The 22,569-nt window shown below is 40.4% G+C and overlaps 3 protein-coding genes across 5 annotated transcripts in view; 1 reads left to right on the top strand and 2 right to left on the bottom strand.

Annotated features, from left to right (window-relative positions):
- MTRR (5-methyltetrahydrofolate-homocysteine methyltransferase reductase) overlaps positions 1-1,033 on the bottom strand; it is a 29,867-nt gene extending 28,834 nt beyond the window's left edge. For all 3 annotated transcript variants that reach the window (XM_018070118.2, XM_018070120.2, XM_018070121.2), the window contains exons 1-2: positions 931-1,033; positions 143-272 (exon numbers count right to left, since the gene is read on the bottom strand). Coding sequence is in view for 1 of the 3 variants with exons in the window: in XM_018070120.2 (XP_017925609.1) it covers positions 143-160 (18 nt within the window). In the remaining 2 variants the exon portion in view is untranslated. The remainder of the gene's footprint in view (positions 1-142; positions 273-930) is intronic.
- Positions 1,034-1,709: 676 nt separating this feature from the next.
- On the top strand, positions 1,710-8,793 carry FASTKD3 (FAST kinase domains 3). The gene is made up of 6 exons (XM_008922827.3): positions 1,710-3,182; positions 4,341-4,426; positions 5,012-5,174; positions 6,294-6,363; positions 7,631-7,745; positions 8,507-8,793. The coding sequence occupies exons 1-6, from the start codon at positions 1,751-1,753 to the stop codon at positions 8,603-8,605; spliced, it is 1,965 nt and encodes a 654-aa protein (XP_008921075.2). The 5' UTR covers positions 1,710-1,750; the 3' UTR covers positions 8,606-8,793.
- Positions 6,576-19,884, bottom strand: CUNH5orf49 (chromosome unknown C5orf49 homolog). Its single transcript, XM_018070095.2, has 3 exons — positions 19,707-19,884; positions 15,587-15,703; positions 6,576-12,037 (listed from the first exon to the last, which is right to left on the bottom strand). Exons 1-3 carry the CDS (start codon positions 19,881-19,883, stop codon positions 11,885-11,887), a joined length of 447 nt encoding a protein of 148 aa, XP_017925584.1. The 5' UTR covers position 19,884; the 3' UTR covers positions 6,576-11,884.
- Between the last annotated feature and the right edge of the window lie 2,685 nt (positions 19,885-22,569).

The raw sequence follows: 22,569 nt of genomic DNA, 5'->3' as shown, positions 1-22,569 counted from the left end.
ACAGTTAATTATGTCATCAATAGACCAATAAACTCCTTTGATTATGATTCAAACATGTCTTCTGTCAACAACCGAAAAGAGCCCCAAGCACAAACTGATCAAGGGATGCCTGCTCAAAGAAAGAAAAATTAGTCATGCCTACCTGCAGATGAACAATCATAAACCAGCAATACGCTCTTAGATGAACATGCTGCCCACACTTATCCTGCTTTGCTGCACTATACACTCTTCAAAGATGATATGCCATTTCCACTTACGCGATGCAAGTTCAACTGGAATGAAGAGGGGGGAAAACTGTAATTCTTTACTATCGAGCTTTCTAGCTCGATCGAGAGAATCCTTCTAACTTTAACAGTATTACTACACCAACAGCCTTTAACATGTTGTGTTGGTAGCTGCACATTTAAAAAACAATCTTTAAGCCAAGAAAACTTCCTGGGATTTGCTGGATCAAAGCAGGGTTTAACATGAAACTAAGGATGAAATTCTAAATTATAGCTCATCTGATCCAGTATTCGGAAAAGTCAAAAAAGCTAAGAGTCCACAGAAGATTAGCAGGGAGTCTATCAGACTCGTAAGTCAACACACAACAAGCCACTGCACGACACGTGCTGGCCCCGGCAATTACTGCAAGGCCAGACCATGCACTCTGTCAAACATGTCGAACTGAGTGGCGACGGACCGGATAAAAAAGCAAGAAACTTAGGTGCAGTGGTTTTACATTCTCTCTCTCAAAGTCACCGGTGTGGCTTTGAACCGGGTTGTGGGACCGTGCCTTCAGAGACATAAACGCCATTCCCAAGCCCCTTTTTCAACACCTGGTGACTTGCTCAGAACCACTTTCACTCTACCGCCAAGACAGATATAAACCCCCCCGCGCATCTGCCCCGCCCGGCGCCCGCTATCCCCCGCAGCGGGGTACGGGAGTACTTGCGCTGGAGGACGCGATCCACAAATCCCAGTCTCGAGGCAAAGCGCCAGCCCGCGCTCCGCGACCGTCCCGGCAGAGCCGCGCCAAGCCGGGTGCAGCGGCGGCGACGACCGGCCAACGAATCCGGGAGGGAGGGACGGGTGGCTGAGCCGGGGCGGGGTGAGCGGCAGCCGCGCGGGAGGGGCGGGGCTGCTGCGGCCGCCCGAGTGCGCCGCCGCGCGAAGGCCGCCGGACAATCCCGGCAGCGCCCGCCCTGTCCGTCATGGCGGCGGAGGTGAGGCCCTCCAGCGCGCCCTCCCGCCACTGCCGCCGCGCCCCCGCGGACGGATGGAGCGCGGCCCCGCCGGTCCTTGAGCTGCAGTGGCAGCAGCAGGTAGCATTAGGCGCTGGGGGCGGGAGGGACGCTGGGCTGTGAGGCGGAGAGGGATGGAGGAGCCCCGCCGGTGCTGTCCCTCCCGTGTCAGACTCGCCCAGCGCCCGGGCCGCAGGGTGGAGGGCAAAGCGCCGGCCCACAGTTTCTGCTCGGGGAAACGTCCATGTATGTTCCCCGCTCCTCTCCCGTAGCGATCTTAGGGAAACAAGGGGCAGAGATGCGCTGCAGCCTGTCGCGCAGGTCTCGCCGCTCCCGGCAGTTTCTTTTCTTTGCATTGCCTTGCGCTGATGTTTGTGGCAGAGGGATCGTCCCAGTCCTCTCCAGCCGCCAAAAGAGGTCTTTTTTTTTTTGCAGCGTTTTAATGACACTAGTGTTGTTTCCCAAAGTATATATTTATATGTATTTTTCTTCCTCTAGGTATTATTTCAGAACGTACTTGATTCAATATGGCTTTGATTAGCCGAAAAACTTTCCAGTTTTATTCATCCAGCACACCAGCAAGCAGGTCTGTTTTGATGACCCTAAGCAAGAGATTGAGCTTCATCAAGGGGCAGCAAAAGCCCCAGTGCTGTAGCTCTGTAGCCATGAGGATGCTATGTGTCAAAGATAAATCTCAGTATATGTTTTGTAGAAAAAACCACGTTCAACTACGGATGCAGTCACTTTCTGTTAAAGAAACTGTGCGTCTCTGTGGAGATACTGAGAACTGTACTAAATCTGATAACATGTGGATGGATGAACAATTATTTTTCAAGAAGTTGAACAACCTTTGTACATCAGAAGAGATTTTCGACTTTCTTAGCTCTCTAGAAGTCCTGTCTGATACTATGGCCGCAGGAGCCCTGCAGAGGATTTCTGAAGTTGAGGTGGATGACAGTGGTCTGAAAAACCCTGGAGTGTTAGAGAATGAAGTTTTCAGGGCATTATGCTTGCAATTTGAATTCGAATCTTCAAAACTGTCAAACACTGGGCTGTTGAACGCATTGCAGGCTTTGGTAATGCTTTGTATAGATCCACAGAGCACGTTGATGGTGAGCTTGCTTTCAGAGAGTGAGGAGAGACTTGGTAAGGCACAGTTGACTGTTGAAAATCTATGTGCTCTTGGAGAGAGTTTGCTTGAGTTGGAAAGCCCAAGTTGTGCAATGCTGCAACAAATTGTGAACCACATGCAAGAAAAAGACATTGAGAAGTGGAGTCCAAGGGAAATAGTGATGGTTTATAAGATACTGCAGTTGACTGCCAGGGAAAAGAAACAATACCAAAACTTGCTAAACAGACTGAACAGTGTCACTTTACCTGCAGTTTCCCAGCTAAGCCCAAACTTTGCGAGTGTAATACTGAATTCACTGGTGGTTCTTTGTCAGACTCAGGCAGTTGCCTTAGTTACTGCACTGTGTAAACATTCTGCTAAGCATGTTCCATATTTCACGGATTATGAACTGGTAAATGTCCTGGACGCCTTCCTATACTTCGGACATCGTGAACAAATTTTTACAGAGGCACTGGAAATGCATGTCCCTCAGTCCATCCTTACCATGCATCCTCAAACAGTCTGCAAAGTCATGCAGTATTGCTGCAAAAAGGCGATCCTTTCAAAGCCCATCTTTGATGCAGTGGCAGAAAGTTTCATTTCCAGTGCTGACAGACTTACCACTGACCAGATTGCTGAATATATTATACCATTTGGGACTCTTAACTACCTGCCTCCAAGTGCTTCTTCCTTGTTTAGGAGGCTTGAAACTGTACTGCACACTCGGCTTAGTCACTTTCAGCCTCACACCTTGGTGAACCTGCTACACTCGTGTGTCCTTATTCAACGTTATCCACTAAATTTTCTGCCAAAAATATTTAGTCCCTATTTTCTGCAAAAGCTTCAAGGTAAGGAGCCATGTTTCTCTAGGAATGTTCCACATTTTTTCTACTCTGTGGTTTGTCTCTTGTCAAGCACAGTTTTTTATCACTCTCGGACAAATCAGCAATGACTTGATGATACTTATAGGTCCCTTCCAACTAAGAATATTCTGTGATGTGGCTTTAAGTGATTCAAGAGAATAGTGATAAGGAGGCTAAAGAGTGATGCCTCCTTGTCACAGTCGCAGTTGTCTTTAATGTTATATCATTTAGATGAGTTTGAAAATTTGACTGTACAATCTTAAACAGACACTTGAATTCCCTTTAAAAATTTATTTCGGTTAATCCTTCAGCTTTTCTAGAAAATAGTGACCTGGTTTTCCCCATGTTTGTCCTTTGTCTCATACAGGCTGCTAGAACATCTCCCATGTGATAGCCTGACCTTGGCTCTAATTATTGCATATTCCAATACTTTTGGACACAAACCTATTATGAACAACACAACATTTTAAGAAATTCTGTGTTAGATAGTAAAGCATTTTTAGTGTCATTACAGAGAGATGTAAGCTATGCCAGAAAGGTGAGTGACTTCTTAAGATCTCAGCTAAGATTGCTCTGTTAATAAAATTAAGGTCAAATTTTCAAAGTGATCAGAAATTTGGTTACTTTATTTTTTGTTAACATGAAATACCTTAAGGGGTTGATTTTTATGACACAGACAAATCTCCAGAAGTTATTTGGTATTATCCACTACTTGCAGATTAAAAAAAAAAAAAAAAAGGTGAAACAATGAAATTCTGGTATTATAACTTGGGGAGAAGGGGTTATTGGAAGGGGGTATTTATCCAAGACCTCCACTCAAACTTATTCTCTATAGAATGTTCACTATCTCTGAGATCCTCATTTCTTTTGGTGAAAGAATATGACAGTTTTAACTAAGATCTTGCTAGTTGTATATTTTTTATGTTGATATTTCTGTAAATAATTCCCTCATTTTTCTAACTCTGTCATTTCACATTGATCTTTCTGTTCATTCGAACAGTTACTGAGAATTGTAGTGATCAAGTAAATTGATCAATTGTAAAGATCTCTGCACATTAAACTGAATAGCTCTTCCTAACTTCTGGCTTGTGTAAAGATACTTTGTTGAAGGTACACCTGAAAACCTGAATGTTGTTGTTTCAGCTCAACCACCTGGTTTGAATGGAGTTGTTACCTCCCAGCTAACCCAGCTTTTTCTGACTGTCACCCTGGAGTGCCCATTTTATGAGGTACAGTACACGTGAAACCAGAATTGATGTTAACAAGAGGTGATAAGTTCATTGGGACTCTTTTTATAATTAGTTGAGGACTGTCTTTCCCATAAAAATATTCACATTGGACAAAATAGGTTTTTTTTTTCTTGGTGAAAATATGAAGCATTTCTACCTGATTGATTGACTTGATATATTTGTGTGTTTGACAGAACTAACTTAACTCTCAAGTTATTAAAGTACTTTTTTTGTATTTCTAAATACTTTTCCAACAGCTGTTTTGTTTCTGTGTTTGGCTTGTGAAGTTGTGAAGCACAAAAAGAGATCAGGCTCACTTTGATGTTGGCCTCACTGGAGAGGAATGGAAACAGTTGTGCATTTCTCATGAGCATGTTCAGCATGACAGTGTGGAAGCTTGATGAGGATGTTCTGGTGGTTGTTTGGGGGATTTTAAGTTTCCAGCAGATCATACCTCAGACTGTAGGTCTCTCAACAGACTTGGCTTTGAAATGCACAGAATACATTTTGCTACATTAATGAGTTAATTACAAAAACGTTATCTCCTTTTTCTTTTGTTTGATTTGGTGTTCTGTCCTTATGTAGGGTCCGAAACTCCTTCCAAAGTATCAAGTAAAGGCCTTTCCGATGCCTCACAGTTCTTGTGATGTTCACCTCCTTAAGAGGGTGAAGACTGGATTACTTTATTTACTAAAAAAAAGAATATATTTTGCATCAGAAGTATCAACACCATATTTCTATGCAGTTGGTAAGTAACATTTCTTTAGATTAATAATTAAATGTGAGTTTATCCTGCCAAAACTTTAATTCCCTTTGTAAGCATTCTAAATTCTGCAAATATAGAAAAAGTAAACTGGAATACAAAACACTGTAGAAGGTCTGAAATGGGGAAACATCTTGGGAACTTCAAGTAAATCCATTTTTACAGTCAGAAAGAAGAAAAGGGGGAGAAAAGACCTACAGCATTTCTTGGAATTCACGCAGCCCATCTGTACTGAAAATAGCTGCTAACTCTTGCATTCTGTATTTTTACTATCAACTCCTTATCTTTTAAACAATTTGTATAATGTAAAGCAAAATGAGGCAGTGCCACTTGCGTGCTCTCCTCGCTTTAGTGGTGAGTAGAGAAAGGGAGAACTGGAAGGTGGGCAGTCTTGTGCCCTGCTGGGCTTCTTTCCCCTCAGCAAGAACAACTGACTACATATAGTTAGTGGGGGTTTGTGGGCTGAAGGAGAGGAGTGAGCAAAACAGTATTTCATGAAGCAGGAAAGGAAACAGAGAAGGTAGTGATGAGGAAAGATGTGTGCCCAGGAGGGCTGGATGATAATACAATGTTGAGGGAAGGGCTTCTTGGATGCCATGGATGTCAGAGGGATTTAAAAAAAATAAATAAATAAAAGAGAGGGATGATTCCAGAATTTTTCTGCCTTCAGCTTCCACCTGGGTGTTGAAGTTAGCAGGGTTTAGGTCCAAAACTCATGTTTGCAAATTGACATAACCTATAAAACTAGGGAATTAATGAGAAAAATAAAGGATGGGGGCAGAGAGAGAGAGAGACTCTTCACAAAGCCCTCAAATTCCAGAGGCCCTAGCCACAGCAGCAAGGTGCCATTTGACTACATTATGGTTTTTAGTGGACTTAGAATACTAATTTGCTGGTTAGCATTAGGAAAGGCTGAAGTGTTGCTATGTATCACTCATTTGTTTTAAGTCTACATACATCTTTTGCAAGCCTTTGTGATTCAGAAAAAAAAAGACTTGTGATAGTATTTTAGCTATTTTATAAAACAAAGACTGAGAGGATGAGAATTAAACAGTTCATTATATGAATGAGTTTTAATGTCACTTGTTTTTTCATTTGTACTAGATATCGAGATTAAATTAGATGAGGAAGGTTTTGTATTGCCTGTGGCCCAACGCGAAGAGGTACACAAACGGTAAGAGAATAAAAGAAACTGTTGGTAAAATGTTGGTTAACATTGACAAAGAGCATCCATGGTGAAACACTGGCAAAATTTAAACTATTTGGAGTTTTTTCATTGACTTCAGCTAAGTTAAAGTTTCACAATAAAACCACTGGCAAAAGGACAAAATTAACAATCTCTGCTTTTTGCTTATTGTTTTGCCACCTGACTGTGTGGTGTCAGGCAATTAGTCTCTTTACCCAGTGAGAGTCAGGATCAAGTGATCCTGTTTGGCCTCTAGTAATGTATTTAGATCTTCTGTAATTCATTTTCAAATTAAAACTAAATTTTAATCAAGTGTATTTGCATAGATTTAATATAGTTTAAGCTAGTTCACAAATTTACTTCTGTAAGGAATCCTGTGTAATGAGGATATTTGCTACAGATGCTGGGGGTTTTAATTGACAAATGCATAGGTGTTTAAAAAATATGTTAAACAAGGGTTATTTTGAGAAACCTTAGATAAGGTTAAGCAGCCTCCCTGTGTTATTTGCAACAGCACTTCTGTGAAGAAAGCAAAATACTTTGAAAAAGTTATGCTTTCTCCAGCTTAACCTTCACAAGACTCAGAGACTAATATAGATTTTTTCAAAAATCCCATGCTTAAATGCTTAAGAATGGGCTTTACTGTTTTTTTTGAAATAACAGTTTTCATCTGTAAATAAGGTCACAATATACTTAACATACTGAAAATTAAGCAACTTTTTAACAGTAGATATAGAAACCAAGGAGAAAAAATTTAGTTATAATCCATGATGCTGCCGATCATACATACAGGTTTAACTTAAACCGATTTAGCTTAAACTTAACTTTTACTTGAAGTGTAATGGATTTCACAGGTAAACTAGTAAGTTAAATAAATTTAGCTGCTGAAATGCTTTCAAGCTGAAGCCAGTTTTTTGTGTGTTTTTCCTTCTAAAAGAATTCAAAACAGCTTACCAATAGTAGTATTAAAAATATCAATCTCTCATTAACTTGTATGGTAATTTTTGTTCAGAGCAAAAAAAAGCTTTTCAGATCAATTTCACTAAGCTTCAGGCTTTCAGCTCCTGCCCTTTTATTGAGTGATTTAAATTGTCCTGAACTAGGTAACTCCCATCCTGCAAAATCTGATTCTGGGTGGTATAAGGAAGTAAGAAGGGAGGTATTGTTTCATGCTTGTTAGGAACTGCAGTATTTGTGATTAAATAAGTGGTTGTTGGGAGTTTTTCTTTCATACTACACTTATGCTTGATTTTAGAATTGCCCTCTGTGTTGATGGTCAAAATAGATTTTGTGCTAATAGCCACAATCTGTTGGGAGAAGAAGCTATTAAACAGAGACATCTTCAGTTACTTGGTTATGAAGTTGTGCAGGTAAAGTCCAAAGACAGTAATTTGCTTTTGCTCTGGCTATATAAACGTGTAAAAATTTATTTTACAATGCTTAAAACTAGTTTCAAGTAATTTCTAAGGCAGATGTAGTCTTGTCCTTACTATATTATGTTCTCTCTGCTTAGCTTTTGCCTCTTTGAGGGTGTACAGAAGGTCCTTTTTCTTCCTTGGATCAGTTGGTGTATTCTGTCTGTGTTTTCTGCTAAATAGTGGCTGCTTGAAAGATTACATCTCTGCAGTAATTAATTCAAGTCTTGACTTACAAGCAAATGTTGTGTAAGAGTTCTGTAGAACTGGCATTTTTAATTAAATTCTTTTTTAAAAGGTTTGAATTTGGGGTTTAAAAGGAAGAGTTAAAAAAACCCCAAACTGATTCGTATTGTAAATAAAATGTTCACAACAAGTATATCTTTATTTTTCCTGTTGAATTAAGTAGGGGTATTTTTACCTTTAAACATACTTCTAGTTTTTCAAGATTTTATTTTCCATTTATAATCACTTATTACATAAGCCTAACTCCATAATATTTAACTTAGTTTAAACTGTAATGGATTTTACTCTTTGTTTTACAATAATGTCTTTTCAGATGATTTACAGATCAATAATACACTTAAGATTAAATGTTTCATTTTAAAGCAGAAAAATCTTTGATGTGTAATTTTTCATCTGCTTAATGAACATCTCTCTTACCCAGTTGTTTATTAAAAAGGTATTTCCAGCAATCATTTTTGTTTTGTTTCCAGATTCCATATTTTGAGATAGAGAGTCTAGAAAATTGCAGGAAAATGGCAGAATATCTGCACAAAAAAATCTTTCCTCATACATATGGACTCAGCAGATGACACTGGAGAATACCACTAAATCACAAGCTGACCTCCTGTACTACGGAGTGGAAATACTGTGCATGGAAGAAAAATGGTGTTTTCTAAATAACTCCACCGCAGATAATTTGAGCTTCTGAATTTGAAACCTTCCAATATTTGGAACAATTGACGTGTAAAGAGTAATAAAGAGTATCATATTTTTTTAAGTTTTGTGTCAGTATTTATTACAAGTTGACAGATGTGAGTGCCAGACAGTCAGTGCTGCTTTTGCCTTGTATTTCACTCATTCTAATTCGCAGCTGCAAACAGACACGTGACTATTCAAGGATACTGGCCAGTCTGAATGTAAAGAATATGCCATGCTACCTACTAATTGGGGCTTTTCTTGGCAGTATAAGAAGAAATTGTGCAATTTACTTATAACTGTTTGTGTAATTTTACGAATCTTTCATGAAGCTAAAATTTGCAGTAGTTGCTGAAGCAATATTGGCTTATTGCTCTTAACAGATGTAGAATGCTGTTCAATAAGTAACAATGCCTTACAGAAAATGAGAGCACTTTTAATAAAAAAAAGATTTGCTTTACTTTGTAAAGTAACAACTGCCACAGGATAATGGACTTGCCAACTGTCTCTGTGGGGGCACCCAATGTTCTGGATATATTCTATTTGTAGTTTTGTCTTTGGTGGCAGTTTTAGCTAAACTGTCTAAATAGGGTCACATATGCCCTCCAGAGTTCCTTCAGTTTACAGAAACTCTACGCTCTGAAGCTCAGAAGAACTATGTTCTGTGGCAGTCCTTTTTTATGTATAAGTAGAAATACTGGAAGTGAGAACCAGAACCAGTACCCACTTCATCCGGAACAAGTGTGCCCCAACTTGGGTCAATATATTGCTTTGCAGATGGATGAAGGCAAAACAACACAGCTTTAGTTCTGATCGTATTATGTATACTTGATGAACTGTCACGTAAAACACATTTTCAGGTGAGCTTATTATTTATTAGTAGCAAAGCAGAATTCCCAGCATCACCTAGTTTGATATTTAGCTGTTATGTTTTGATACAATAAAGGCAAAAATTTTACATCATTGACATTCTGTGTATTTTACCAATAGATGATACAGGGTGTGGCCTTTTTTCCTTCTGAGGCTACTGTTAATAATTTGTGAATTGCAGGTGTGTTAATTGTCCCAACAACCCTTGGAGATTACCAGATGCAAAATCGAGATGCAGAATATGATTTCCACTGTGTCATGCTGTGCATTCTGTTCATGATAATTTATTGCACGTATAAAACCCTTACTCACAGTAGGATATCAGTGCAGACAGGTGAGGGAGCACCAAGAGGTAATGAAATGTTTTCCAATGGTGTAACAGTAAGCTTAGAACATCAATAACCTAACAGTTCATCATCCTAGCAAAAGAGAAATTGAAGGAGAATAGAGGAAATGTTTTTTCAGACATTTATAAGGAACTTATCCCTAATATGGAAGAATTTGTCAAGGTATTCTTTTAACAGTGAGCACTGAAGGGAGAAGTCAGCCACTCAGAACTGAATGAGAAACAAGTAGTCAGAGGAACAACCTCTGAAAGGCCTTCAAAAGTGAGGAAGGATGAGAAAGGGGTGATGTAAGCAAAGAAATGAGATGGGAAAACTCAGGTGTTTTTTGATGACTCAAATTTTCTCTGTGGTGAATGAAGTGGTGGTGCCTATTTATCACACAGGCCAGAAGGTGGTGGTGTTCTCAAACAAATTTGATTTCCAGTAGTTTTTCAAACACAGATGGTATGTAAATATAGTAAGGCTACTTATAAGAAGCAATTTGTACTGACTGTCCCAAACTAAAAATAACCTGCCAAGAATGTGGCTGTATTCCATCTCATTCTTTACTGGTATACATTTGATACTGATTTTTGAAAAAACATTCTATTATTAGAAAACATTTCCTTCTGACTGTTCTTACCGTGATTCCTTTCATTTAATGCTGCTGGACTTGTTTAATGAAATATTTATTGTTGAATATAGCAGTTAATGTCCTCTTGACCCTAGCCCATTGAGTACAGAGGAACTTGCAGGTAATAAATAGTGAAAGTAACAAACACCTCTCTGAATGGGCTGCTCTATGTGCTCTGCTTCTCACACCATGTCAAATAAGTGCTATTGATTGCCTAATTTATTACTTATCCAGGCCCCACATTAAGAAGTTTTTTGCTTCTGTTATTTTTTCACTAGAAGTCTTGCTGTGTTCAAAAATGACATAGGTTTCCTGTGTGTAAGTACTAACAAAACTAGTGTCAGTCAAAGCTGTGGACTTCCAGTCCTTATTTTGGCATGATTAATCTGGCTGTTGTTCCTTTCCAAAGAATACTGCCTCAGCTTTAAACAACAGCAGGATCAATGGCTCTTGAGAACCAAACTGATGCATATGCTGCAGGAGAAACTCCTTCTGAAATTTCCTTAAAACTTTAGTACTGGATTCAGCGAGAATGCAAGGCATTAAATATTTAAGGAAGTTTAGGCATTTGCTCTATTTAGTGCTTGTTCTGCTAGTATTACTTTTTTTCCTTTTTTTTCAGCATTGGATACAGAACCAATGATGGTTTTTCTTGTCAGATCAATCTGTCAAACACCATTCCTACAGTGAAAGTCAGTGAAATGAATGTCTGAAATCAGCTAAACCCAGATTTTGTCTATTCAAATGGTAAGTGCTCAGAAGTTCTTTTAACTTGACTTCCACTTGAAGCCTACTGGAACTGCTAAGCACTTCTGGAAGTAGATCACTTCTTTATTTGCCCATTCATAGGAAAGCCCATCCATTTTAGAAAATTCTGAGCTGAATCTCCGTTTCAGCTGTTCTGCAGATAAAATGATGGCTCACAATTCTGTAGCAAAATCATAAGGATTAAGAAGTTCGTGACCACTGATACCTTGAGGGACAAGCTTGCTTAAATGTTAAGTCTGTGAATAGTTATGTAGAAGCAGTGCCTAGAATTGCAGAATCAGCTTTTGACCCAACAGGTCTCAGTTGCAGTTTTACTGCCTAAAATGTTCAGCTCTTGTTGGTGCTGCTGTTCATGAGATTTTTGTGAGAATGTAAGAAGACATGCATTTTAATTAGCATGAGGAGAAGTACAGCTGCTCTTTCATCCTATTTTTAATTCAGATAATTTTCATTAACTAAAATGTAGAGGAAAAGGCAGAAGCACCATATTGCTTTTTGATGTGGTTTTTTTTTCTACATAAATGTTGCTGGCAATGACAGATGCGAGAGACTTAACATGGATCCAGTCTTGGAGGTTATTCCAAAAAGCGAGTGCTGCGCTTTTGCCCATATATTGCTTCATGGAGGTGATTAGCCCTTGCATGTTCTTTGGTTGGCTGCTCTAAGGGCTTGTTTACACGTTTCCCATACTCTGAAGATGACAACACAGGAACAGGTCTTGCCATTTCCTGTGAAAATATAAAAGTCATCTTATAAGAAAATAACTGAATAGAAAACTTGGCAGTTTTCTAATGCTAAATATGCTGTGGCCAGGGTCAAAATAACTGACAAAACTGTACAGCACTTGCTATATGGATGTATATTTATTTAGCAGTGATCTGCACCCTTACTGTTCCATCCCTGCCCTAGTTTTTTATGTATATGAATAAACCATTAGTGTATCACTAGATGACATGATGATAAGATATGGAGCTGTGGACTGATAACTTTTTACACACATACGTACACACGCGATTACCACGTGATTACTGGCAAATTAAATGCTATGGTACTGAAAAGCACAGATTTTATTTTTATTATTTTTCTTGTGCACTGACTTCCATGATTCATTTGAAAAATGGGAGACATTTGTGTCCTGTGTTACAGCAACACCTACCCTGCTTACACAATTCAGTGAAAGCACAGCATAAAAAAAAAATCAAAGCCTAAAGAAAAACCCTGAGCAACCACTAGTCCATGCAAGCTTTCCCTGAAGGAAATAAAGCATATACTACTTTAATTCTGCACAATGAAAGGTTTTACTAAAAATGCTTGTATCTGTAAGATTACAGAAATAACTGCAATGATAGGAAGTAGACTTGTTGAAAAATAACCTAAGAAAAGATTATTTTAAGCTTGTTCTTAGCTGCACTTTAAGTGACTGTGCAATCACTATCTGAAATCTGCAGTTCCTTCCTGTGCTACAGCAATGGGGAGCTATGGAGTCAGAAGGGAAAGACAGGCTTGTTTGTTTTTCCCTAGCCAAAGGTCTCAGGCTTATCAGGCTGCTTGTATGTTTGTGCACTGGCTAATACAGTAAGCCTTGGTCCCCGATGTGTTTATCTAGTCTTATAAATAGTATCTAAAAGGAAAATCAAAATGCAGATGCCACACCACAGTTCAAGTGCAAACAAATTACTTCTTTGCTACAACAGACACAAGTCTGAGCCAAATCAGAACTTGGGTCCTGTGAGGATGCACGTGGGATCACAGATTGGAGGGGTCTCATAGCAGGGCAGTCAGCTGAGAGACATTTCCAACATTTCCAGACTCATGAACAAAACTTGAGATTCTTGGGAAGATGCTATTAACTAATTTTTTTTTTTAAATCCTGAAGAAACCTCAAGAGAAAAGCCTATTACAAAACAACCATTCATCCCTCAGTCCTCCTACCCACTTTACTCTATCCTATTAAAAGCTATTCAGTACACCAGCTTTTAACTCCACGAGAATGAAAATCAAGTCAAAAAGAGCGGCAGGCAAAATTAAGACCATTTTCTCCCCTGCCCTATTTGTGGATAAATGTTGAAAAATGAGAAATGACAAAGTCTTTGTACCATCGAGAAAGACTTTGCTAGCAATACAGGGTTTAGGCAGCAGTATGTAATTTCAGTAGTTTGTGTTCCTTTTAAACAAATAAGAATCAATTTTCTGCATCCTCAGTAGCACAGCACTGACTGTGCACACTGGCATTTTATCTTTGTGGGTTTGGCATTCAGCGGATTTCAGATTTTCCAACAGTTGGCTGGGAAGCGTCCTGCTACACGCCTTCGCAGTGTGTAATTCTAGCACTGCTAACGCTTGAAATCAGCAATGGCAGCCTTGTGCAAACACGCTGCTGCAGTTACTGTGCTGCAAGTAGCTAAACTGAGTATCTGTGACTGTGCTCTTGAATTCCCTGTGTGCACCCAGGCTCTGCAGGAAATGAGGGGCTTACTTGCAGCATTTTTTATTTTTTTTCCACTTCAAGTAAAGCAGTGTACTGTGGTGGATTCAGCCTTTCTGGTTTCAGTGTTGTACTAGAAAGATGTTGATTGTGGTATTTTTATTTATTATATTTTATAATATAGTTATATAAAGTCTGTGAGGGCCACAATGATAATTAAAGAGGAGTTGAGTACATGACCTGCACTTAGTTATGGCTACATCCAGTGTTGGGTGTCATCATGTACAGCAGGATCATGTAGCATTAAACAGGTGTGGGTTTGATGTGTCTCCATGCTAATTAAAGAGTTGGATTAAGGGACACCTGTTCAGACAGAATCCCTAGTGTGCACTCCCCAGCAGAGCTGGTATGAATTCTGGTCCATTCTGGTTTTAGGAAGAAAACTGGTAGGAAAGTGAGTTTTGTTGACGCAAGCGCTCAGTAAAAAATCTGAACTTTACATTACTAAACCTTCTACACAAATTTCCCAGTTGGGGTTGGGCTTGGTAGTGAGGGAGCAAAGTTGTCTTTGTTTTGTTGAAATAAAAAACTTCATTTCTAATTGGAGTTGTCACTCACATGCCTTTTAGCCTCACACAGACTACAGTTGACAGATTGGCCTCACAGATTTACTAGGCATGAGCACATGATGGTAATGGGCACTCCTGGGATTCCTTTGGGAGCATCTAATACTGCCTGTACTGTCTGATAGAGTGGAAGAGTATTATGGCTATGCACTTGCACTGAAATATCTGGCATATATGGCTTCTAGTGAGACAAATCACAAGCAGTGGCCTTTGTTACAAAATAACAACAATTTTATTACACAGTAATTAGAGTAATTTTAACTTTTGTCTTTCTGTTCCTTCTTCCTTATCATATATAATCATCAAGGCAGCCAGCCATCCCTAGCCTACCCATCACTTTACATCCCATGAACCCATTGGGATTTTGAGGCCAATAGCACACAGAGGTTACATTTCATTTGGGTTTTTTTGGCAGCCTCTCCCTCTGTGTGTAGGTGAATTTGTGTGTGTGTGTGTGTATATAAATAGATACATAAACACTTGTGTATGTAGTTGTATTATTCAGACACTGCATGGAAAAATACATACATATATATTTATGTATATATATTATCGTATTTCTGTTTTCAAGGCAGCTGTGTAAAACCATGGCTGTATTTAGCCATTGGGCTGCACATCAAACCCAGATTCTGCTGGCCTTGAATACTTTGCCCATTCTTTTTGAGGCATGTCCATGGTGTTCTGATTGACCACTCCTTTGCACTAGCTCCCAATGAATTTCCTTCCTGCAGGGCAATCTGGTGTAAGTTTCCATAACAAACTCAACAGCTTCAGAAGCTTGGACTCTCACAGCAAATGCTGGTGTAGGGAGGGTGGGTGTCAGAGGACAGTAGTGAAATCAGGGCCTCTGAATCCAGTCCTCTCAGGGAGAAAAGTTTTCAAGCATCACAGGAATAGCTGCAGGAGCACCTGAACTACAACTCTCGAGAGGCACAGACATTCAGAATTCTCCCTAAACTCTGTAACAGAAGGTTTGCCTCTTTCCCCATGCTTTAACCTGCATGTGTCTTGTCACCTGGAAATCTTCAGGATGCCAAAGAACAACAGCTAATTCAAGTGTCTTCATGGGCTAATGCTTTCTTCTAAACCTCCAGGCTCCTTCCAATTCCTTTCCTACCATATAGGGTGCACTATAAAGGGTAAAACAATGCCTGTAGTGCCTAGCCACGTCAGAAAAATAAAAATCAACTTTAACAAAGATAATTATGAATTCATCAAAGGGTTACCTCCTCATTAATGTTGAGACCATGAGCTTTTGCATGTTTTCTGTCACAGCGAGGAAGATACTGGTTGTAACCTTCTGGTATTCTAAAAATGGTGTCATAGGTGAAAACATGTTCTGTCTTGAGAAAAGGGGAAAACGTGGCTAATTCACAGCATTACTTAACTTTACAGATTACAGAATATATGTAGTCAAATCAATACTTAAATGGTGCACATATTGTATTAGATTATGACAACTGTAATATTACTGAGCTTATTAGCAAGTTTGGGCCACTCCTTTGTAATAGTTTGCAAAATTGCCTAATGACACATGATACCTTTTTTTAAGTCTGGTCATCTCTGAAATTTCCCTTGTGGCAATTTACTTCAATTTCCACATCTCACCCCCCCTCTCCCCAGCCCCAGTCTGTTGTAACTTTTGGAAATATAACTGCTTTATTTGCTTTCATTTTCTGAACTTAATGTTCTTCTTCTTAAGTTCGTATATTTGTCAATTGAACTGGCACAATTATGTAAAAGCAAAACAGGCAGTTTCCAAATTAATTTGGAATGAAAAGGACAAAGGTATCCTGCAGCATAATCATCGTTTAATTTCTGATTAAAGCAGAACTGAGAACAGTTCTGAAACATGCCACAGTGGTAATTCTGTGATCCAGTGGTATGAAAATATAGCACACCCCAAGACAGAATATAATTGTATAACTGTTGATATAGGTGTATCCAAAGAAGCAACATTAAAGATCTGACCTGCTAACAAAGGCATTTGTGGAATCCAATCAACAAGTTGTCATGAATGGAATCAAAGGAATTTCAAAAACAAAAAGAGTTTTCAAGGAAAAAGCAAAAGCCCCTACTGAAATATGCTGTCATATGTTAATGAGCTTCATTAAAAGGTCCATATTCAGTTAAACATCAATCCATCACTGTCTTTGTGCATGGCTGACTAAAAAAATGATGCATTTTGTTGGGCTTTTTCCCCCCTCTAATATAGTGTGTCCTATTTAACCTTTGAAAAATTCATGTATTTAGAGTCTTACAATTTACAGTGCAATCCTTCAAAAATAGTCAAGTTAGGGCAAGTCAAGAAGGCCATAATGGTTCCGTTAAAAGAAGACCATAGTTAAGAGCACTAGTAAGACACTGCTGTAATCACAGACTTAATTTATAAAGAAACCTCCATTACTTGGTTCTGCCAAGAGGAGGGATTATTTGGTATTTAACCTATCTACCCCTTCATTTCCCAGAAACCACTAAGCCTCAGAGATTTTCAGTCACATTCAAGAGCATCCTGCACCTGATGTGTCACCTTCATGATTATTATTATTTCTTATTTCCTTACTTCTCCTTTACTCCCCATGCTACCAGTTTCATTCAGAATTTCAGTTAGCATCCAATTTGTGCCCACCACCAGGAGTGTTATTTGCTCTTTGGTTTTATTCATGTGGCATTATTTGTCTGTTATTTTTACTTGTGTCAGAGCAAAAAACTCATTCTTTCTGGAACTCACAGAAAGGCAGCCAGCCTGTTATGTGAAAAACTAGCTCTCTCCCAGATGATCTGTTTTAAGATTTTCTGCCGGATGTGTAGAGGCAACAGTTCTGTTCTCAATACACTGATAACTTTCTGCTACTGTTTCTCTTTGTTATTAAATGATAACTTAGTTGGCCTGGCTGATGGTGGTGGTATTGAGCTGTTTCTTAAACCTTTCTGAGCAAGTGAGTCATGGAGAGCAGACGATAAATATGCACTCAGGGTGGGCATCCTCTGTGTAGTGCTACTAAAGGTAAGTGCTTTGCAAGCATTCAGTAATATTCCAGACACACATAAAATAAGTAATGGCCTTCTCCACAGCTCAGAAGAGGAAACATCAGGCAAACTGGCGACAGTAACATGTAAAACAATGGAGGGAGCAACTGTCAACCAAGGGATTAAAAGGCAGGAATTTCTAGCTTATGGTCACATGATGAGCACATCATCTTCCTATGTTTTCTGCTTCAGTCTCTGATACACAGTTGGGTTTAGGTATTTAAGCTGAAAAAAGGAATGAAATTATTTTGCTGTATAAATAAAAAAAAAATCAAATTATTTAATTCCTTAATTGTGCAGAAGAATGGGTTGAATCTGCTTGTTTCCTCCCCTGTGGCCGAGGCCTGGGCTGTGAAGAAACCTATTAAACAGCTGTTATCATGTTTGGTTTCCATGCTACTGGAGCAGCATTTTCCACAAACCAAATCATCATGAGTGTGAAAGCAAACTATACCATAAGCAAAAGCTCTACTATGTGGTTGCTAATTCTGCTCAGACTGGGTAGATTGTGAGCTCCACCAGCCCCAAATGTACCATGCCAGCCCTTTGACTTGCCCTAGCCTTAATCTTGTTGTGCTCTCCCTATCATGTTTTGTTAAGCACGGGGCACCAACTGTGCTCGCTCACCTTTGGCTCACAGCACCATCCCAAGGTGATGCTGGAATCAACATGAAAGAGTCTGACATTACAACTCTACTTGTAGAGTGGAGTTTAGCAGGGCCACCTGGTCAAGGCAGGAAATTTGCTGTTCATCTTAAGAATAGAATAGAATAGAATCAACCAGGTTGGAAAAGACCTCCAAGATCATCAAGTGCAACCTTTGATCCAGCACTGCTGTGGTTACTAGAGCATGGCACTAAGTGCCACATCCAGTCTCATCTTAAAAACCTCCAGGGACAGTGAATCCACCACCTCCCTGGGCAGCCCATTCCAATGTCTGATTACTCCTTCCGTAAAAAATTTCTTCCTAATATCCAACTTAACTTCCCCTGGCAGAGCTGAAAATCGTGACCTCTTGTCCTAATTCCTTTAATGCCCAGCACTGTGCTTCGGTCTGCACCCTGCCCACATCCCAGGGACACACAAGATATAAACTCACAAATCACTAGTCAGCACTGTCCAGTGCTTGGCACATTCAGCAGCCTGTCACTTGAACAGGAATGGGATAAATATATGGGGTATATTTATTGTTATAAATAACTATACATTGCCATAATATCGCTATATTATATTGATATAATAGACATTTCAGGAATTTTTAAGGGTAATTTTTTTGAGGAAAAGGGTGTTAAATTCAATGTCTCATGACACTTCGGAGAGAGAAAAGTTTGCCATCCAGGAAGTATTGCTCAGCTGAGGCTGAAGGTGTAAGATTTTTTTCATTTCTGATGTTAAACATGAGGACAGAGAATGAGGAACAAGGGTGATATAATGCAGCAGAGAGTGAGGAGTGAGCCTCCTTGACTTGTACGTGTTAAGTGTCAGTGTAACACCTTCAGAAGCATTCAGTTTTTGAGGCATAAAATGATGTTATTGTTTTGAGTAGCTCTATTGATTTTCATTATTAAAGCGCAGCATATGGAAAAATTGTGCAATGCACATTGAAAACTTTTTGCCTCATCTGGAAATGGAGAAGTTTCTTGTTAAAGAATCCCCAAAAGTGTGTGTTACCAGAAAAACCACAGGTGCTGCAATCCAACCCCAGTGACAGACAGGGTTGGATTGCACATGTGGATTGCCTCACGTTTCATTGATACCACATGACCTGTCAGTCCTCAATCCTTGACAAACCATGTCTCTGCCTTCTCTTGCTGTCCAGTAAAAGACTTTCCCTCGTTGGCCATCCACAAGTAGCAAACATATTTTGCAAAGGCCTCTGAAGATGAAACCTGCTATTTTGGCATTAGGCTAGCTCAAGATTAATGTTCAGCATTTCTATATTAGGAAGACATTTTTCACTGTGAGGGTGGTGAAGCACTGGCACGAGTGGTCTAGAGAAGTGGCGGATGCCCCATCCCTTGAAGTGTTCAAGGTCAAGTTAGATGGAGCTCTGAGCAACGTGGTCCAGTGGAAGGTGTCCCTGCCCATGGCAAGGGTGTTGGAACTAGGTGATTTTTAAAGTCCCTTCTAACCCAAACTATTCTATGATGATTTTAGGCACCTGCCTGACCAGGTCCCTCATGATGAGGGCCGAGCCCTTGCAGAGGGACGGAGAATAACATCTCTATGCTGCGCAGAGACCCACGGGGAAGGCTTGTCACTCTGGCCCCGAGAGGCTCCCCGGCTGTCCCCGCCTCGCTCTCTTTCCCCCCTCACCTTGGCCGCCCGGTTGAAATAGCTGAGCTCCGGAGGCCCTTCCCGTCTGGGCGGGATGAAGCTGAAGGCGGAGAAGGCAGCGAGGGCAGGCCGCCTCCTTGCCGCCGCGATGCCGAGAGCCTCCTCGGCCCACCGCGCCCCTCCCGCGCCCGGCGGCCACGGGCCGGGGCCGGCCATGCTGCGGGGCGGCCGCCGTCGCCCGGCAACGCTCCGCCGGGCACCGGGCCCGGCCCCGGCCTGCAGCCTGGGCGGCCTGGCAGGAACAGACCCTCGGGGGCGGCTGGGCTCCGGTGCTTGGGGACTCTGGGCGTTCCACAGAGCGGTGTTAAGGCTGAAATGTGGATTCCCGGACACTCGGCCGTGGGGTTTTGGTCTCGGTTTTGAGCAGCTCAGGCTAGCTCCCTGGTCCCTTGTGTCCTTGGAAGCTGGGGTGGGTGCTTAGAGCAAAGCTTGGCTGAAAGGTACTAGCTTTTTTTGCTGAATAAAAAATTTTGTTCAATAAAAACACACTGCAGCATGGAATTTCCACCAGAATGAGGATCCCGAGTCTTGAGGACCTTGGTTTCTTTGCCCAGCAGCTCCTCACCCACTCGGGCACAGGTTTTAATGGGATGCTCAGCCATTTCAGGCAATGCGGTTGGAAAACTCACACACTTGTGCTGGGAGCACTGAAAGTAAGCATCTCCTGTGTGCGCATCTCAGACTGACTGTAAAACTGCTCTGCCCTAATAGCACCTGGGTTCACCCCACAGATATCCCGGTTTATTACATACATGTAACTATGCCTGTGCTGCTTCTTACTGTGCCTCTTAGGGATCTGTGAGGGTCTTGGTTTGGTTTATCTTTGTTTTCTGCAACCACAGTTGTAGAACTATTGTGCTATAGGTACAGCATTACAATTATTATTGCTACCAGTATCTTTTGGTTAGGAGTTTCACAACAGCATTCTTTCAGGCATCTGGAATTTTACTGAACATCCCAAATTTATTTTAAAACCTCCAACATTCAGAGTTGGAAATCTGAAATCTTCACAACTGATTGTTTCAGGCATTTTGGAGCCAGGCCTACAAAAGTCTTGTTCCTACTATGTTGCTGCTACTCTCCCATCACTAATCCACTGAATAACACAGACTACTGCTTCTTTGCAAGTGCAGAGTGGAGGCATTTATAATCTGCAGACTTCTATGGGGTTTCTTTAAAACATTTGTGACAATTTCCATCTGCTTATCTAATAATGTCCCTCTACCAATTAATATCCTCTTCTTTCTGTAGCACGAGCCAAATTAGAGCAGCGTAAGCGAGCAGTGGAATTGAAAATCCAATAGCTGCCTTACATCAGCTTCCTACGCAGAGACCTCTTGCCACTGTGCAAGTACTTTTTTTGTAATTTAGTCCGAGCACAAAGAGATAGCAAGCCCACTTTATAAAAAGTAGCTCAGCCGAAACTGCAGCTATAAATAGAGCCACAAGAAACTGTTCACCAGAGATATAAACTAAGCTAGGCAAGAGCTCTGAAGTCAGACCTGAAAGGTTTCTCTCCCATTTTCTTCCAACTGTTCTCATGTACCTCATTTTGATTAATGTTAAATTGATGGCAATAAATTGAATTACAGCATCTGGATGCAATACAGATTGTTAAAAATATTGCTGGATGCTTGTTATAGATTTGCCATACTCCCCAATCCATCCAAAATAATTTAAAACTATGGTTTTCACTATTTTTTTCCTTTGTAATGAAGGTATAAATCCTTTTAGAATCATTTGAAACTTTACAAAAGCTTTTTCTGGTTGATTTTAGCAGACTCCCCATAAGCAGGATATGAATGTCCGGGGGGGGTTGTTCCAATTGCAACCAGACTTTACTAATATCCTACTGTTAAGTGCATGTTCCTGTTATAGAGTAGCATGGAAGGTCGGTCTGTTTCCTTAGTAACTTAAATATGAACATGTAAACAATGAAGCAGTTTTAGTCTGTATGGTGAAAATTATGCATTCAAATACAGCTGAGCTAGGAAACCAAAGAGTTAAAAATTGCTTTGAATTTGGTGGCTTAAGGCTGAGAAGTTCAATTGCCTGCCTTTTTAGAGTAATACCCCTTCATGTTCCACTGCTACGATTCCTGAGTTTCAAACATGTTGGTATGTATTTTTATAGCAATTTTTCACACCTAAGTGTGTCAAAAGCAGGGTCACTGTTCTAAAATGTCAGACTGGCTTACGAAATAACTTTGAAAAAAGAATTCTTAAAATGAATAGGTGAAGAAAATAGTACTGGAGGCAGGTAGAGGGGACACAACAGAGACAATGACAAGGGGTGAAAGGAGACAGGATTGACACAAGAGGACAGATGACATATAACTGGACAGGTCATTGATACACAGAAAAAACACAAGTAGCTGTTTTCTTACTACAAGCTGAGGTACCTGTTTCAAGCTTATGTCACTTAGAGCTGAGAGCCTGCTTTCAAATTAAGGTTTAGCAATCCATCTCCTGTCCTAGCTGTTTGACCTCAACATGTATCAGATTGCCATGTGGTCCTGACCTCCAGCTGAGCCACAAAGGAGAGACAGTCTTTGCAAAAATGTTCCATTTGATGGCCCTTGAAAAAGGCTGAAACAAAAACGGCTCAAAAACTCTCCCATTTCCATTCCCATAGCTTTGGGCCAAGCCAGTTGTTTCACAGAAGTGCTTATTTCTTCTAGATTCTAATTATTGACTGACTGCTCATCTCAAACAGGAAGGCTCTTCAGAAACGTGGGGTCCCTCCCACAGGAGACAGTCCTCCATGAACTTCTCCAATATGGATTCTTCCCTTGGTCTGCAGTTCTTCATGAACTGCTCCAGCATGGGTCCCTTCCACGGAG

Source organism: Manacus vitellinus, unplaced genomic scaffold (genome assembly GCF_001715985.3).
Source record: "Manacus vitellinus isolate BGI_N305 unplaced genomic scaffold, ASM171598v3 scaffold_17_pilon, whole genome shotgun sequence".
NCBI classification, from domain to species: Eukaryota; Metazoa; Chordata; class Aves; order Passeriformes; family Pipridae; genus Manacus; species Manacus vitellinus.
The sequence above is the reverse complement of the archived record's forward strand: the minus strand, read 5'-3'. Positions and strand labels throughout refer to the sequence as shown.